At 37.4% G+C, this 19,881-nt stretch overlaps 1 protein-coding gene across 1 annotated transcript; it reads left to right on the plus strand.

Moving 5' to 3' along the window:
• Positions 1-1,946: 1,946 nt before the first annotated feature.
• On the plus strand, positions 1,947-19,239 carry LOC141353344 (E3 ubiquitin-protein ligase TRIM39-like). The gene is made up of 8 exons (XM_073859891.1): positions 1,947-2,089; positions 2,404-2,493; positions 3,063-3,592; positions 5,056-5,151; positions 5,247-5,480; positions 14,580-14,721; positions 16,341-16,367; positions 17,917-19,239. The coding sequence occupies exons 2-8, from the start codon at positions 2,424-2,426 to the stop codon at positions 18,462-18,464; spliced, it is 1,647 nt and encodes a 548-aa protein (XP_073715992.1). The 5' UTR covers positions 1,947-2,089; positions 2,404-2,423; the 3' UTR covers positions 18,465-19,239.
• Positions 19,240-19,881: the final 642 nt, after the last annotated feature.

Below are 19,881 nucleotides of genomic sequence, written 5' to 3' on the forward strand. Positions count from 1 at the left end.
ACATGCCTTACTAAAAACATTACTTATGGGCATATTGAGGCAAAACGAAGAGCACTGATGCATTTTAAGATATGTCAGTGCAAGTTGTTTTCAGTTTGGACAGCTCTTACATTTATTTTAGTCTAGGACTAGTCAAATCTCTGTCCGGGAAACCGCCCCTATGAAGCTGAAGCAATTTCTATTTCAACATTTTATTTCACCAATGCCAGTACAGATTTCATGTGACACAGCTGTGGTTATGGCTTTGCTTTGCTTTGCTGTGATATGCTGTGGTTGTTTAAATTACACACAGCTAAAGCACCACAGACAAATGTCGTCTGTACTTTACCAATGGGCCATAATGCACATGGGAGTTGAGGTTCTAAGACCATGACAACAGTTGAACTTTGCAAATGATCTTGGTCTTTCTGCCACTTCTGGCAAACTTAGTAGGTAGTTCTTAATAAAACTGTTCCAAAATTGACTGTTCCAGGACTTGATATGCTGTGGTTGTTTAAATTACACACAGCTAAAGCACCACAGAGAAATGCATCAGGAACAAAGGAGAGTGTAAACTGCTGCACTACCAAACACAATTGAAGAGTCCACTAATTGAAAAGAAACTTCCAATAACAGATAACAAACTCAATCTTCAATAAGTGGTAAAGGTATAAGGCGGTGAACAGGTCGCATGTGTGATCTGCCTTTGATCTCAATTTCAGCAACTCTTACATGGCCATCTTTACCCAAGAATTTCTTCTGTACTTTACCAATGGGCCATAATGCACAAGGGAGTTGAGGTTCTAAGACCATGACAACAGTTGAACTCTGCAAATTATCTTGGTCTTTATGCCACTTCTGGCGAACTTTGGAAATTTGGAAGGTATTTCTAAATAAAAATGTTCCAAAATTGATCTGACAGGTCTTGGCTCCATCTTCTTTGAGTCAACACGTTAGAATCTGCATAAATAACCTGGGTAAGGAAGCATCTCGCCGCCCCATAAGGAGCAAATTAGGAGTGACAGGATCCATGGTGTCAGGACTAGAAGAAACATATACCAAAGGTTTAGACTTCTGTGTGCAAAACCTCTTCCATAACCACTTGATTTCCCAAAGTAGACTTCCCTCTGCCATGTTCCAAATTTGTCAAAAGTCAGTTTTGTTCATGAAGCACATTTGGTGCTAATACTTTTGCCAAAGATCTTTTGGGAATACTTTAAAGCCCCATCTGTGTTTAAATCAGGTTTTTAATTGTTGTTTATGTCCATGCAATGCTTTTAATATGCTTTTAGACAGGGGTGGGCAATTCATCCTGGAGGGTCTCTCTACTGTGTTTGAGATAACTTGAATTTGGATTTATGTATAGTGTCTATGTTAGTTTATAGCTTAACCTAAACCTACACTAGACACTTCATTTCTAGAAAGCTACAACTAAGTCTCTCTCTACTCATTCAAAGCTAAAACACTTGAATGATTTGTTTTTTTAACCACGTGTCATCCCTCCTTTCACAGAATAGCGTTAGGAGGTTTTTGTTTTTGATCTTCCCAATTCTATCTGGACAACCAAATTAATCACACTATTCAAAAAAACTGCTGAAATCTCACCTCTTCTGAGTACACTTATCTTGCAAATAACAAAATATTTGTCTTAAGTCTCTCGTTCCTTAATCTCTAATTCATTTGTTACTATTTTACATGCCATTTATAAATGCTGAACTGTGTCTATGTTTAAATGTAATATTCATGCACTTTATCTTATTTCAAGTCTTATCCATTTTGTGTGTTACTATATAATAAGATGCTTCTTTAATCTAAGGAACACATGAATCAATCTATAAATATAAATGTTTCTATGTTTATATTTTATATAATCTCTGTATTGAAGCTGTATATAAAAACACACCAAACACACATCATACAGATCAGCTCGTTATATAAGAGGAAATGTGGGAGGAGCTATGACATCATCATAGAGTGAGAGCTATAAGTGAAAATGAAACTAAACTGAGGGTCTACAAACTGCAAGCTTTTAAACTCTTTATCTCTTCAAGAAAGAAGATATTTAAGACTTTTAAAGCTTTACATGAACACATCTGATACTCATTCACAGGTAACATGATGGAAATATATGAGAAATTTCTCTGAACAAGTTTCTAATGTTAGTGTTCTGGTTCTGTAGGGTTTATGTCTAACTAGAACGCATTAGACTTATACATGAGTTAAACTAGTTGAACTGTTTTAATCTAGAGTTAAATGATAAAATTATTATCAAAGTGAAGTAAATCAAAGTTTAGTGTGTGCTTTTATTGAGTCGCACGGCTTAAAGTGAACTAGGAAATACTGGAGAACTGAAGAATGTCATGTGTAAATATGGATGTGAACTGAAGCGTTTTCAAATGTGATTGTGATTGTTTTCTAAAAAAGTTTTAAAGAGAAGACAAACAATGGCAGAATCTTCACCAACATCACCAAAACCAAGACGGACCAGAAGAGAGAGTATGGAGTTACATCCATGTAAGCAAACAACCCAAAGCACATTATTTATTATATGAAATCTCATCATTAAAGGTGACATAGAATGAATGTATTTATCCTTGTTCTGTGATGTGACATGTAGACAAAAATGTTTTTGTTTGGGTCTGTAATGCATTAGAAGCTTCCTAAAAACCTCTCTCAAATAGCTCTATTAGGGTGGGGGAATTTAAACAAGTGGTTTTGCACCTATTTGGCTCAACCTACTGGCTTAACTTGCAGTCTCATTACTAATTGTCTGACTTTGCTGCCACTCTAAAAATGTAGCCAATTATTTTAAAGTGAAGGGGCAAGGAGATGCCTGTGATGTCATAAGCATCAGTTTTTTAGATTGGGCTGTTTTCTGGCTGACAATTCTAAAAGAGGAATTTCTATGAGACTGAGATGTTTAGAATGTCTAGAACTTTTTGTATGTTTGTGAATGCGGGTAGACTACCATTTTTCAACAAAGACAAGGTAAAAATGGTTTTTCATTCTCTGTCCCCTTTAATTTAAGACATACGGTAAATAGTGTGTCAGTGATAAATGTTGATGATGTCTGTGTTTTTCAGCTTTGTCTGAAGAGCTTCAGTGTTCTATGTGTCTGGATGTGTTCAGTGATCCAGTCAGCACTCCATGTGGACACAACTTCTGCAGGATCTGTCTGAAACAGTGCTGGGACAACAGTCAGATCTACAGCTGTCCATACTGTAAAGAAACATTCAGTAAAAGACCAGAGCTCAAGATCAACACAACACTTAGAGAGGTCACACTGATCTTTAAAGAAAAGTTCAGTCTGAGAAGATCTGAAGTCCTCTGTGACATCTGTGATGAAAGAAAACTGAAAGCCCTGAAGTCCTGCCTAACGTGTCAGACATCTTACTGTAAAACTCATCTGGACCTTCATGAGAAAATTAATTTAAAGAAACACAAACTGATGGATCCTGTGGAGAATATAAAGGACTATATATGTGAGAAACATGAGAGACCTCTGGAGCTCTTCTGTAGAGATGATCAGACATGTGTTTGTGTGTTTTGTACTGATGGAGATCACAAGAATCACAACACTGTTCCTCTAGAGGAGGAGAGTAAAGAGAAGAAGGTACGAGTTCATAACAGCATTAGGGCTGCAGCTATCAATTATTTTTGTAATCGATTAATCTAGCACTGAATCGATCGATTAATCGAGTAATCGGATACATTTTTTGTGTGTTTTTAAACAACCAAAACAAATAATGCATAACAAAAATGACTTGGCTGTAAAATGTTCAAGCATTTGGCTTTTATTTCTAAAACAACCAGAGGTATTTGGCTCCAAGAAATAAGCCTATTTATTTCAATTTTTTACCCATTTAGTGTTTATTAGTGCCAGTGCCAACAATTAAGCACTTTAATTTATTAATATGCACAACAGGTTTCGTGCTGTAATCTAGCCCTGACATCAAAGTAAATATCTAGTTTATGTACATTTCTACACCTGCAGCATTTACCATTAGGTTTTTAACATATAATATATCATTTCTGGGTTGAGCCTATTTGCTATGGTAACAACCTGTGTGTGTACACGTGCTGTGCGTGAGGAAGAGTGACACCCCAGTCAGACGTTCAGTTGCTTCATTGCATTTTGGTACTGCTGCAGAAATACATACATTAATTTTCAATAGAACGCTGGATTTGGTTTGCATCACTTGCATTGCGGTGCATTTTAGGTTAAGAATCCGTTCGAAAAATCACAACATCACGTCCCGCTGTATACAGTGAATGCATGATGAAATTATTGTTGCGTGGCTACATAAAAGTTTAAGCATATGTGATGCATTGCGCGATCGGTCTGACTCGCGTGAGAGAGAATAACTTCCTTATGCTAAACTCCAATAAGACAGAGATTATTATTATTGAACAAAATATGTCAGATTACAAGTTGCCCATATATGATTGCACTGTTGTGCCGTTTTTTTGGTACACACACCTGTAAAGTGCATGCGTGTGTGTGAAGGGGTTATTTTTTAATCTATACTGTCCGGCAATTGAACGTGAATACGTTTACTACTTAAAAACATCAACGCTAAACATCATATCTAGTCAAACCGCATAACGACATCGCTACAAATACAGTATGGGATTAAAATCAGCGGAAGCTACGTTACCTTGTTTCATCGACGCTTGGTGAAACAGCAGTGGATGTTTTCAGTTCAGATGCTGAATGTAATGATAATGTAATGATCCCAAACTTTAGACTGTCTCTCTCTGCCGTTTATGGACATATTCGCTCCGCCATCGCGCCAACTAAATTCAAAATGTACCACGCGCTATGATGTGCTTCCTGAACATTGAACAACAGTCCGTGTGAATCAGATCTCGGCGTGTGTAGTGCGCGTCATAGGAATTTAACGAGGCTTCGAGGCAGAATTTTTGCCTCGAGGAATTTTTTGAATCGAGTAAATCGAGTAACTCGATGAATCGTTTCAGCCCTAAACAACATTAATACATGCTTTATTCATCTGTTATACATATTCAAACAACATGGTCTTTTGTCAGAAGATGATCAAATGTGTCTGTCTATAGACTCAACTGATGAAGACACAGACAGACATTCAGCAGATGATCCAGAAGAGAATCAAGAAGATTCAAGACATCAAACACTCAGCAGAACTCAGAGAAGTGAGATGAAGATGTGAAATATTTGATGGATGATAATGTTTTGATTTGTCTTATAAATAAAGGTGATGAATTGTAATGAAAAACTGATTTATCAGAGAAGCAGAGAGCAGGAGAAAGCAGCGAGTGTTGAGGTCTTCAGTGATCTGATCAGATCCATTGAGAGATGTCAGACTGAGCTGCTGGAGATGATGGAGGAGGAACAGAAAGCAGAAGAGAAACAGGATGAAGATCTTATTAAAGATCTGGAGCAGGAGATCACTGAGCTGAAGTGGAGAGACAGTGAACTGGAGAAGATCACACACAGTGAAGATCATCTTCATCTCATACAGGTCAATCTCTATCTCTTTCTCTCTCTCTCTCTGAGTGGATGCTGCCCACATAGCAATTTTGTTCCAGCCCAGCTCCGGCCCACACAACCAGTTTTCCTTGGCCCACATACAGCTAAGATTGACGGCCCTACAATGGCCCAGTTCTGGATTACAGACAATAGCCCATAACTGGCCCAGACCTGGGCCAGAACAGGCCCTACAAACAAGCCTACGATGGCCCTTGCATGGGCAGCCCTCACCCCAGGAAGTCCTCATGCAGCAAAATCCCCAGAGTAAAATAAACACTGCTGGATGTATATATTGTCCCAATCTTACAGAGTTAAAAAGTGTTAAAAACACTGAAGCAGAATTAAAAGCTTTCTCTCTCACCATCTCTGTCTGAAACCTAAAATTGCATTTTACATCTTACTTGTAGAGTCATTTTCTTACTTTAGGTTTAGATGTTGGTTCATTTAAAGTCACCCTTATTGCGATCATTGTTTGTTTTAGTTGAACTTGACTCTTGACTCTTCCCTTATTTAGTTTTTTGACTGCTTTAACTTTGTGTTTTTAAGACATGTTGTTTACAGCAGGGAAAAGACAATAGAGCAATTTTATGATGGTGGTTAGCACTGTTAAGAAAGTCAAAACATCATCAACTAGAAAACGTATGTATTAATTTAATGTTGGAACACTTATCAGAAGGGTCTTTCTCTAACAATAATGTGATACTACAGTATGAGATCCAGCTCTCTCAAAGCAGTTTGTTAATCTGAAGAATTTTGAAACACTGACACTTAAAATTAAACGGTGTGTTATGTAGACACACAAACATCAAGAATCAGAGAATGAATCACAATGATGGTGACAATAAAATGAAACAATTCATGCTGCAATGCATGCCGGGTATCAACAAATTACAAATCTCATCCAAGACACCCATCATGCACTGCAGCCTGGATAAATAATTAACTTTTTACTATTTTCTTTGTCACCATGGTTGAGATTCATACTCTGATTCTTGATGTTTCTACATCCCAAGTATAAAGCAGTTAATTTTTGTTTCTAAAATTCATTAATGACAAACTGCTATAAAAGTGCTGGATCTCACATAAATGATTGACAGATAAGAAACTTGTGATTAGTAAATTAATTAGAAGATGATCTTTACCATTAAATACCAACCACCACAGAATTGCACTAATAGCATAACAAATGTGTTTTACAGTATAAACACAAAGTTAATGCAACCAAGGAAAAGCTAGCACTCAAAAAGTCAAGGGTCAAGAGTCCAACTAAAACGAACACTAATTACAATAATGGCGACTTCAAATGAATAAAATCTAAACCTAAGTTAAGAAAATGACTCTACAAGTAAGATGTAAAATGCAATTTTAGGTTTCAGAAAGAGATGGTGAGAGAGAGGATAACAGAGCTTTTAATTCTGCTTCAGTGTTCTTTTTAACACTCTGTAAGATTGGGACAATATATACATCCAGCAGTGTTTATTTAACTCTGGGTATTTTGCTGCATGAGGACTTCCTGGGGGCTAAGTGAGGGCTGCCCATGCAAGGGCCATCGTAGGCTTGTTTGTAGGGCCTGTTCTGGCCCAGGTCTGGGCCATTGTAATCCAGAACTGGGCCATTGTAGGGCCGTCATTCTTCGCTGTATGTGGGCCGAGGAAAACTGGTTGGCTGGGCCGGAGAGCTCCATTTGGTTATTTCTCGACTTGTTTTTTTTTCGAGGGTTCTTTTAACACCTGTTTTTGCTTTTTATTATTTTTTTTTTAACACTTTTTGTTATTAGGAAAAGTTTCACTCTTACATTGCGTGGTGTGAGGCAATATGACGCCTAAAGTACCCCTGCCGGGGAACGTCGCCTCTTATCCTCTGGAATGGATTCATGTGTATACCAGAGGCAAATAAGTCTATTGAGGATGTATTGAGGATGTTGAGTACGTACGTTTGCGTTAGTATGGACAGCATCCGCCATGTTGACATTATCATGTGACCTATAACGTAGTAGACTTGTTCGGGTTCATGCGGAACCACAAGAACCGACAGGAGGACGACATCACAATACCGTGAGAGTGACTCGAAATCAGAGTTCTCTGTATGATTTCTGGAATCGCTCTCACAGTACTTTAATGTCATCCACCTGTTGGTTCTTGCAGCGGTGCATGAACTCCAAAACACCTAACAGCCATGAACTGGTATGTGTTTGTATGAGAGACAGGTGCACTAACACCTGATTGCAACAGTAACTTGACAACTCTACTACGCCCTCTGTCAGCGTTACAGATATTATATTACACATAATTTTTTAGTGGACAAAAATAAGTAAAACAAGCAGACTGTAATTTAATATGTATTGTCAGATAACTATCACATATTTACTGCCATCTCAACACAGCTGTGACAATTCTAAAGCTTTATTTTGAAGAATCAGTTGAGCACTTTGTGGTATATCCTGGCCGGTCTGTGCGTGAAGTCAAGGTGCTGAGGAACAGCCCTGTGAAACGTATTGAAATCACCCGATTGGCTGGTCCCCGGTCGATTGCTTTGCTTTCCCGTGGGATCATGGGAAAGCTGGGATAAAAGTGTCCATCCGATGCTTGCTTCAAATCTCAGTAGGGCATCCGGGGATTTCTCGCTTGCTTATTTTATGGATACTGAGGATTCGTACATACTACTCTGTTAATTCTCCTCACCTGTGGGCTATTTCATAAAACTCGCTTGGAAAAGCGAGGATTAAAGTTACAAACCTAACTTGCACTAACCTAACAAATGGGGTTTCAAAAAAGGTAAATGAAGTTTACGCAATCCAACTAATTTGATCCAGATTTCCCTAGTCAAGATAATTGCACGTGCACACTATTCTTAAGCAGCCCTAGAGGTCGAGCGTAGATCAAATCGATCAAAGTTAAAGAGAAGGCGGTAGTTTGTGATAAAAATATATGAAGAATTTCCTACTGACTGAAAATTATAATACTGCTGCAATAAACAAACCCATAAAATAGCTGGAAAGTCCTTATGGATTAAATCATTTCATGCAGCAACTAAATTAAATTCTATTGTCATATTTTAGTCAGTGACGCATGTATCATTCATATTTTGCACTGGCACACAGCGGGTTTTTCCCTCCACAGACGTATGTCGGCAAACTAGGTAATGAACTTGCGCTCCCTGTGCGGTTCAGCGCAAAAAAGGAGGCGTGTTCCGGCGCAAAACCATCCTTGATGCTATTTTGCAGTTTCAAAAAACAATTGCGTCACTGACTTTAGACTAGGTTTTTTGGTCAGTGGCGCAATTATTTTTTGAAACATGCGTTGCGCGTTGTTCATTATGCTATTTTAAGGGCGCATGCTTGATCACAATGTATAGCGTGCACAACGCGCACACACTTTGCTTATCTAATCTACACAGATGCAGCAGTTTTTTTTGCAAATCATAAATTGTTACAATAAAAAATATTAACACATGAGGGAAATCATAGTGGTGAGCATTGTGGTGATAGTTTTTATTTATTGTGTGGCTGCGTTAAAAAATTCTCATACAAATAACGATTAAAATATTTTCATAAATTTGTTGTGTGGCTGTATTATGTTTATTTTATGTAAATAATAATTAAAATGTTTCCATAAGAAACCTTAAAGTATATGAACTTGATTTGTAAGTGTACTTTGGGGTTGGACCTTGCTTGCGTTTCTTGGGTCCGATTTCAAAGCCCCCAAACCCCCACAGGGTGGACGCAGCGATGTCCTCTGCTGGCGTCAGGTCCTGTGTAGAGACAGATCCACCTCCCGTTACACGGCGTGCCCGATTTATGCTGGCAAGCTTGGGATTCCCCCGTCTCCTGACATCATTGTAGCGCTTGCGGCGCAACGATGGGGATGCCAGCTTATAAGACAATTGTGGCTATTTCCTCTTAAGCCTGTTTACCGACGCGGATTTAGGCGGGTTTCTCCCATCCCCATACAAAACAACTTCTCTGTCTTTGACTGCTCTTACTAGAACGTGGGTCTCCTCGGCTGTGAGGTTTATGATCACACTGTTAAAAATAAGGATGGGCATTTTCCAGTAATTTACTATTCGAATATTTAAGCTCATAAAGAACGAATATTCGAATATTCGTTTATTTAAATTATGTTAATTAAGACATGCGTCTTTTGTATTTTTCATTGTGTCATAATTTCACAGAAGGCTTATAATTAGGAAATATCCACAACAAGCTAAACTTATATTCTGTATGTATATGTATGTATGTATTTTTAAGTTGAAAACATTGTAATATATATATATATATTAAATTCTTCTTAAAAATATCCTTACAGAAAAAAAGGCGTTAAAACCCCATGCGGAGCGAAGTCTGAGTCAGTCAAACCCTTAGTTTCAAGTCGGTCGTTAGTATGAATTCATTACTGTTTGATCTTACATACATTATATTATACCAAATATTATACACTAACCCCAAATCTAAGCGAAGTTTGAGGACTTGCGAAGTTTAAAGTTTGAAGACTTGACGGGCTATCATCATTTAAACCCTTAAACAGACTCCAAATAAGAGACCGGAGCAAACGAAAAAACACATCTACATAACCAACTGCTCAGTCGCCATATAAATATCTTCTCAGTTTAGTTTGACATGTATTTGTGAATAAAGAAAACCCTATTTATCCTACCTGCTTCGGTGAAAGCCCGTTGTTCTGACTAGATACAATAATGCCGGTGCTGCGGAGAACTCTTCCTCATGATGATGGTTATCTGATAAAAACAACAGACGGATTGAACAAGGTTGAATATCTGTATTTAACATTATTTTACAAATAATGTAAGCTGCCTCGATAGATTATTGTTGACTGTGCAAAGTTACTAACGTTAGCTTAATTTAACAACATTTCACAAAGACGGAGCTTTGCTTTTAAACTGCCATGTGCAGTTATCCGGTTCATTTTTGAAAGAGCACCGCATATAATAAATGTTCTCCGTTTCATTTCGTTCTCCGTGTCTGTCTCGTTATTAACAAAATAAAGTAGACTTTATAACAGAAAGCTTACAAATCTCATGCTGCGTCCAAAACCGCCTACTACATACTATATAGTACGCGAAAAGCAGTAGGCGAGGCGAGTAGTATGTCCGAAAACATAGTATTCGAAAAACAGTATGCGAAAAGTACCCGGATGACCTACTACTTCCGGTTAGATTTTGCAGTGTGCATGATGTGTTGATGCGGGCGGCGGAGAAGCACGTTTAATAACACGTGAGCCCTCACTGAGCCAGTAGCCAAATACGGCGCACAGACCCGGAGATAAATGGAAAAACTTAAATTCGTCTGCAATCTGCATTGCCAAACAATCAGAAATACATACGAATTAATGTTCATGTATATCTTACATTTAAGTCTGTAAAAGACAGTAAAGATGAAGTGGAAAAGCATTAAATAAGTCGTAACCCTTTGGTGGCACATTAAAAACAAACAAACATTCGAATAGCATTTTTTAAATTCGAATTATTATTGCCGATCGAATATTCGAATATCCGTGCCTATCCCTAATTTAATCCATCAAGGCCAGTGGCTTTACCGGGTGACAATTCCTGTACCGCTGAAGATATCTCCCCCAAAGTAAGTGGCATGTCAAGCAAGGACTGATCTCTCTTAGAAAGCTGAGGTAGATCCTGGAGGAGTAAATTAACCATCTCTTCTTCACAGTGGTAAGTAGTGTAGAGCTCCTTATAAAAAGACCGTGCATACGAAAGTATCCGATGACTCTCAGTAGTTCTCCCCCCCTCAGGAAGTTTTAGACAGCCCAGAATTTTCTTGTCCACAGTTTTCTTTTCAAGTTTGAAGAAAAAGGAGGTAGGAGCGTCCATGCTATTAGCTGATAAAAATTTTGCACGGGTCAATGCCTCCTGTGCCCTCTCCTCCAAAAGGTTCCGTAATAGAAACTTATTCCGCTCCAGAGCCCCATTTACATCTGCACCGTCCCCCTCATTGCTGAGGTGTAAAATCTCCTGCTCCAGCTGCATCATTGTGTTATCCAGACTATTCCTACAGTAGGCAGAGTAGTTTTGACAGAAAAGTTTAATGTGGACTTTGCCAATGTCCCACCATTGACTTAAGGACTTATATTGACATTTCCTCTCTCTCCAAAACTCCCAGAAAGAATTGAAAGAAAGCACGAAGGCCTGATCTAATAGCAGTCTATTATTAAATTTCCAATAAGGTTGCTTATAGGTTTTCTCAGCAGAGACAACATCAACCGAGAGAAGGTGATGGTCAGACAAAGCAGTTGGAGTAATGGAACTGTTAAAAAGTTTCTCCCTCATACACTTTTGTACATAAAATCTGTCCAATCTGGCCCCAGATATCATATTAGAATTAATTTTCACCCAAGTGTATTGTCTAGCTAAGGGGAGGTATGAGAACCAGAGCATGAGCGGACGTCAGTGTTCACTCGCCCCGCTGACCACCGCCCTCTCTGGGCTACATCTCTGACAGGGATTCCCTGGCTCTCATATTGGCCAGATGGTCAAAAATTAGATCAAATCAGCAGTATTTGGTGTCATGATGAAACTATTACTTGGTTTCTTATTCATATTTAGTGTCTTTTGTGTTGTTATTGTTTTGGCGCGAGGTAAAAGTTAATAAAACTATACTTAATATAATGTTACTATTGCTTTCCCATTTAATCTTAACGCGATACGAGCACTCGCTTGTTATTAGACTTTGTTCTTGTCAGTACTATATAAAACTGTTTTTTATAAGTGTTTTTTATAAGTATAAGAGAGATGTTTTTTGCATGCTGCTTATAAATATATCAGTGGTGATATCTCATAACGTGTTTTAATAGTCACATCACGATAAAATAAATGATCAATGTCCACATTTAACAGCTGTGGTGCTTACCTGCGGTTCCACTGTGTTTTCCATCGCTCCAGAAATTTTTTTTATTCCTCTTTCCAAGTGTTAATCGTCCACACGATGTGACAAGACATTACTCCCATTAAGTTTATTGTAACATCCAAGAGCGCTGATCTTTGACGGAATAATAACTTCTGATTGGGATTCACAGACTGATTCACGAGCTAGTGAACTAATGAGACACACAGAGAGTGTTTAAAACAGCGCGTGCCGTCTGTGTGTGTGCGTGCGTGCAGTTTTTCCAGTCAGAGATGAGCCTGTATCACTAATACTAAAATGACCAGCAGGTGGCGGAATAATACAAAATGGTGAAGCGGTTACTGTGCCGTTATCAGTAGAATATTGCACGCCTCTTAGCCAATCAGATTCGAGAACCAGAAAGAACTGTTGTATATATATAAATATACGTTACGTTTCTTACGTTTCTGTTACGTTTCTTTCCCGTCACAGAAAACCATCACAGGTTTAGCAATGCAATTAAAGTATAATTTAGTTTTGTTTGTTGATCACGAAGTACAAAGTAGATGAGGAAAACTAAGATTCCGTGTACTCAGCGCGCCGCCATTGTTTGTTTACATTGCGTGACTGGTGGGCTGTAATTTCAGTAATGGATTTATTGGGTTCTGTAAAAAAAGGAGGAGTGACGTTTTGGGAAAAAAGTGAGAAAAGATGACAGAATAACACGGCGGATATTGGATTTTGCGTAAAATTAAGAATTTACTTTTAACTACTGACCTGATATAATACTGATTTTGGCAGTAACTCATTTTTTTCAAAAATGGCGTTTATCGCGTATATATATATAGTGAAGTCTTGTCAAGTTCTTTGTTTCATTAGTTCATTAGATTGTTACCTTGTTACCTTGTTTTGCCCCCTCGTGGGTTTTTGTTTTTCCTGTTTGTTTAAATTAATATCTGTTTAGTGTTTTTCAAAGACAGTAGTCTTCATTTTTGTTATCTTTTCACACTACTGGTTTTTTTTCTATTTTTCCTTCCTATCTTGCTATGGACGTCCTAAGAGTGGGACCTCTTAATGTAAATGGGATTAAGGATTGAGATAAATTGCTAAAAGAAAGTTGAGAACTAAAAGAGATTCATGTGATGTTCAAAAAAACTCTTGTAAAGTTTTTCTGGTCAAGACAACACTGGCTAAAGGCTGCTGTCCTCTATCTTCCTATTCATGAGGGAGGACAAGGACTAATTTACATTTTTTCTAGAATTGCAGTTTTCTGTTTGCAAGTTTTACAGCGTCTGTTATACTATCAGCTTCACTAGTGTATGGATATAGCTTGTGCTTTGCTGCGGGAAAAATAGAAGAATTGGACTGGATAAGCAATTATTTTAATGAAGGAATTTTATAAAGTTTTCCCCTTGGAAAATTGTAATGCTGGAGTTAAAGCTAATTTTCCTGAATTGCATGTATCCATAGTAAAGGAAGACTGGCAGAGATATGACAGAAAATTATTGTCTTTGGACACTTTGGAAACATCTTTTTAGCATCTTAAAACAGACAAACACTTTACAGAGCTTGTGTGTAAACCATCAATTATCAACATTTAAAAAATGGACAACAGTGTTTGAATCCCCTGGCGGTCTCTGTACAAAAGACCCATTGAAAAGAGGGTGGGTGACCTTCAGTGGAGAATTGTGGGATTTTAGCTACAAACAGACACAAAGCACCCCTTAATGGTACAGATGATGAGGGTTGTCCTTTTTGTGGGGTGTCTGAAACAGTTTTTCATATTTTTATTGAATGTCCACGTTTGCATGAAATTCTGGGTGTAATGGAAAGCTGGAGTATACAGTGTAGGAAATTTTAACCAAGAACTGTTTATTTTTTGGTCCTAAATACTCAGTAAAATATAAATCTAAAGTGGTTTTATTAAATTACTTGTATGGTACAGCTGAGTTGGCAATCTGGTGTTCAAGAAAAACAAAGTGGATGCTGTCATGATGTTGAGAAGTTTCATTAAGAAAAGATTAATGATGAAATATGCTTATTATAGCCCCATTAATGATGTCAATTATTTTATCATGTGTGGGGAGAGTTATTTTTAGTATTCATTATGAATATATTTATGTATTTTATATAGGTCTTTTCTTTTGTTTTTTTTCTGAATTTCTAAAAGACATAAAAGTCAAGTCTCTCTCTCTCTCTCTCTCTCTCTCTCTCTCTCTCTCTCTCTCTCTTCTCTTGTAGATTGACACATCATCCCTGTACGGAGCTCCAGACATGAAGAACTGGTCTATGATCAGTATGAAGATCAGTATGAGTATTGAGACTCTGAGGAGAGCTCTGACTCAACTACAGGAGACTCTCAATGAGAAACTCACACAAACTGGTAAATATTAGTTCATCAAGATCAGTGATAAATTTGATTATTTATTAAGTTTGTGAACTCTTAAACAGTAAACTGTTGATTCTTTAAGAGAACACAAAATATTAATTTATTTTTCTTCCCAACCATCTTTTTTATATTTTCCTCATTCATGTCCTCCAGAAATGTGCATAAAGTTTTAAAGAAATTACCAAAAAAAAACCAGACAAAACAAAATCTGCATGAAGGGGAGAGTGTGGGCAAAAGTAAAATTTTTCAGAATAAAACATAATTTTCAAAGATATTGTTTTAGACAGAGACTTTGTTTTGTAGAAATGTAGAACGACATTAGTATAATTTTACTTTGAACATAAGTTGCATGTTTTGCACAAAAAATATGTTTGCAGTTACATATTAACAAGGTTATTGTCAAGTATATCTGATAAAAAAAACACAAAAAATTTGTACTGTTGTGTAACTTTTGTCCCAGCTGACGGCGTCAAAAGTAACACAACAGTACAATAAACTATTTTTGTATTACACTTGTTTTTAGTAAATATACATGACTATGACCTCAATAATATGTAACTGCAAACATATTTTGTCATTTATCTTTGCAAAAAATAATGAAATTACATTTTCATTGTAAATTTTAGTTTCTTCAAATATTTCAAAAGCAACCCAACAGTACAAACTTGAATTGTTGAGAATAAAAACATTTTTTCAACTGTATAAACACTATGAAAATGAAATTTGCACAATATACATTTTCAACATATTGCGCAACATTAGCAGCTGGACATAAGTAACAAGTAACCTGACAGAGAACCCCTGACATTTACATCAAAATTCAGGATGTGTTACAGCACTAAACAACCTGTACACTGATCAGTACTGTAAGACATGAAACCAGAAACACAATTTTAAAAAATGACAGCTTCAGTATAATTTACTTTTCATGATCGAAAAAAGCTTTCCAAACCTTACTGTGGTTGTCATGGTCCTGCCTTCATGTCATAGTTTTTCCTTCTTGTGGCAGGATTATGACAGTCCCAAGTGTTTTGTGTGGTAGCACATGGCCTTTGTTTGTGCTGTGTGCTTCCCTGTCTCATCTCCTGACCCCGCTCCCTTGTCTGCTTGTCAATTATTCTGTTTTTGTTTCATTTATGTCACCTGCACCTTCATCATTTACTGCTTTGTCAGTGGTTTTGCCCCATCGCGGTCCTTTATGTTACTGTGAATAAAGTTTTGTGTGAAAACATCTGTATCTGGGTTCTCCTCATCATAAATCATGACAGCAGTAAAAGATGACAAAATCACGAGATATTTAGCAGCCCTATCAAGTGTTACCTGCTGAACGTGCTGTCATAGCTTGAAATGCAAAGGTAGTCAGAGAACTGAGAAAATCACTTTGTTACTTTCAACCCCGCTCTCATCCACAGTATGACCACTTTTAAAGGATAAGTACACAAACTAGACAAAAAAGTGTGTTTTAACCACCATCTTCTACAAGACTATATGCTGATAATAACTCACATATCATCTGTTACAGAAATATAGTTACTGATTCTTGTTATCTGTCAGTGGTCTTAAGTTTCTTCTCTAAACTCTTGCTGATGTTTTATTGTGATTTGTCTTGACAGTGTTGATGAAGATGCAGCAGTATGCAGGTACAATGTGTGATCTACACTCTTCTCTCACATTCACTAATAATCAGGGTGCGATTTGTGAAAAAAACAGAGGGGGGGATGTTTTTATAGGCGTCGATTTCGGCGACGGTGGGTACCCACCATTCATCACCACGTCATGAGTAATTTTGTACCCACCACTAGTTTTAACTTTTTTGACTGTTTTCAGTGGTTATGAAGAGCAATATGAGAAATTTGGTAATCATTGTCCGACCTAACAAAAATCCATTATAATATTATTATTTTTTTTTATATATTTCTAATTAAAATATTTCTAATATTCAGAAATGCGCTCTCCGCTCACGAGCTCTGATCGGAACAAACCCGAACCTCACTGTCTGCTGAACTTGCGCAGATACATAAAAATATAACCAGCTTTTCAAAATGGTTTTAAAACTAAACATTTATACTATTTTAGCACAAATTATGAGCTTATTGACGATTTTTATAATTCTTGACATAATGCGTCTCTGTCCACAGCACATTTCAAAACATTTAATTCATAAAAATAAATCATGAGAACATGAACTCATCACTGCATTTGCAGGAATTGTAAACTCTTTTTTCTTATTAACTCATGAAGCAGCCTAACGCAATATTTTTACTCTAATAGCTTATCTTTCCCCACACATATGAACTGTGATTATGCACAACGAAAAAACACGCAAGAATTAAATCTTGGATGGCAAAACTATATGGCACAACGTAGTGTCAACTTAAACATAAATATGAACAATGTATTGGTTGCAAAGTTAAACCATTACAGTAGAAACAGTTTTAATGCTGCTTTTCAAGTAATAACATTAACTTTACACCGCGATGCTGAGCTACAGTGAAATGATAGAGAAGTCAGATGCATTATGTGTCACTTAGCCTCATTTGCGCAAACTGGACGTGCCCGCGCCTCGCTAAACGCCTCGTCGCATTTATCATGTGTAACTTCGGCCATTCTCAGTGGTGTGACTGGGACACCAACTCTGCTTGTCATCATAAACAGATAATCAGATTATGTTTATTCCCGCTTTATTAATATGCGGCTAAATATGCTGCATTTCATCGTTTCGACACACAGCTCCATAACCATCTCGCAAGTGTTGATAGGCTATTACTCGAGGTGTAACCGGCTCTGTAACCAATCAGATAGCGCCGTGGGCGGGACATTGAGCAAGTCTGCAGAGTGGTGAATACAGAGAGGCTGCGCGGCAGCTGTATCAGAGCCAGCCAAATTAGCGCATTTTAAAACAAAATTGACTTTAATCAAACGATCCGTGATAAGTTTTGTGATCCGTCTCACCACTAGTGTAGTAGCACTAATCACTTTGAGGGGGGGATAAATTTATCCCCACCGGGGATAAAAATAATTAAGCAGAGGCAGGGATACATTGACCAGAAAGGGGGAAATCCCACGCATCCCCCCCGGCAAATCGCACCCTGCTAATAATAATACTTTACATACACAAACTCATCTCTACTATTATAAACACATCAACATCTTTATATTATCATTCATATTCTCTCATCTCTCTCTCAGTGGATGTGACTCTGGATCCTGATACAGCTCATCGTAAACTCATCCTGTCTGAAGATAGAAAACAAGTGAGAACTGGAGACATTCAACATAAAATCCTAGATAATCCAGGAAGATTTGATTATTGTGTCAATGTCCTTGGAAAAGAGGGATTCACCTCAGGGAGATTTTATTTTGAGGTTCAGGTGAAGGAAAAATGTATCTGGATTTTAGGAGTTGCCAGAGAATCTATTAACAGAAAAGGAAATATTACACGGACGCCTCAGGATGGATTCTGGACTGTGGTTCTCAGGAATGAGAATGAATATAAAGCCTGGGCTAGTCCTCAAGTCTCTCTGTCTCTGAAAGTGAAACCACAGAAGGTCGGGGTGTTTGTGGATTATGAGGAGGGTTTGGTTTGTTTTTATGATGTAGAGTCCAGGTCTCATATCTACTCTTTCACTGATCAAACTTTCACTGAGAAACTCTTACCATTATTCAGTCCATATCTTAATGATGAAGGTAAAAATTCAGCTCCTCTGATCATCTCACCTGTTCATTACAACAAATGAATTTACATCCAGAATATAAAACATTAAGTAAAACATTTATAAAAAGCTGAGAACTACTAGCCTAGAAATCTAGACGCACACTAGCGGCCGCAAAATGTATTTGCTGCCAGGGTTTAGTCTAGGCACTCACAATACACTTAACAGCTCCAAAAACCAAAATTTGGTCAGGCCAATCACATCGTGTGTAGCGTCTGTGGGGCGGGCTTAACATGATGACGACAGAGCTGCCTGCGACGGTTCCTACTTGAAAACAAAGAATGGCTGCTGCTGCTGCTGGCGAACAGCTTTCTTTTGAAGCGGCTTTGACCGCGACTCTGGAGGACTTAGACTTATGTTTTTCTTTGAGTGAAGAGCAAATAACCCTACTGAAGTCCTTTTTAAGCAAGAAAGATGTGTTTGGAGTTTTGCCGACTGGTTACGGTAAAAGTTTGATATACCAATTAGCTCCACTGGTGGGGAAACGCATGGGACTCATACGTCACCTTCTTCGTTGCTCTGATTGGTCATAGCGCTATCCTATTCTGTGCAGAGGCATTTTGAGGGACAACCTTATATCCCGCCCCTTGCATTGAGCCGTTTGTGTGAAGAGTTGCCAGACCTTACATCTTGATGTAGGTCTGGCTAACCAGGCTAGAGAACTACTGTATAAATAAGGAAAAAAATATGAATTCCCTGTTTTTCTAATGATAATATGTACAGTAAACTCTATTATGTTTTTAAATACAATAACATTATGTGTAAAATAAAGTTGTATAATTCTCCATAAATGAGTTTTACGCAAGCTTTCCTCTGCTCTTACATTTGTGTTAGCTTATTGGATTGGAAAATTTTATTTAAATATTAATTTCAACAACTGACTTTTTGATATTGCTTCAGCTAAAAATCATGACATTATTCTTATATAGGTTTCACTCTTTATATCATAAACACACAAAACCAACTGATACGCTGACTGATCATAATTTATTCTTCAGTGTTGACATCAGTTTATGGTTTACTAATGACAAATATTCAATGTTTATAGTCAGATGTGAATTTATAACTCCAACTTCACCGATTTACTCAAGTGAAACACAGGAAAATGTGTAGAAGAGATCACTAAGCTGAAATGAAAAGACATTTGAGTTATGCATTGTGAGGAACCTGCACACTTTAATAATTACAAACAACCACCAACTGTATTAAATTACTACACCTCATTACATGAGAAAGCTTTTTACAGGCTGGGATATTATCTCAATTAAAGGTAATGATATTGTGTTTTTTTTAAACAGTGAGGTCCAACAACAACCAAGCATAAAAAATCTAATGATTTGGATATTTAAACATAAGTTCAAGTTCAACAACAACAGGAAAGTTGAAAGTTTCTGCCTCAATTTCATTGGCCAACTACATCGCAGCGCTGATCAGCCACACC

Source organism: Misgurnus anguillicaudatus, chromosome 21 (genome assembly GCF_027580225.2).
Source record: "Misgurnus anguillicaudatus chromosome 21, ASM2758022v2, whole genome shotgun sequence".
NCBI lineage: Eukaryota > Metazoa > Chordata > Actinopteri > Cypriniformes > Cobitidae > Misgurnus > Misgurnus anguillicaudatus.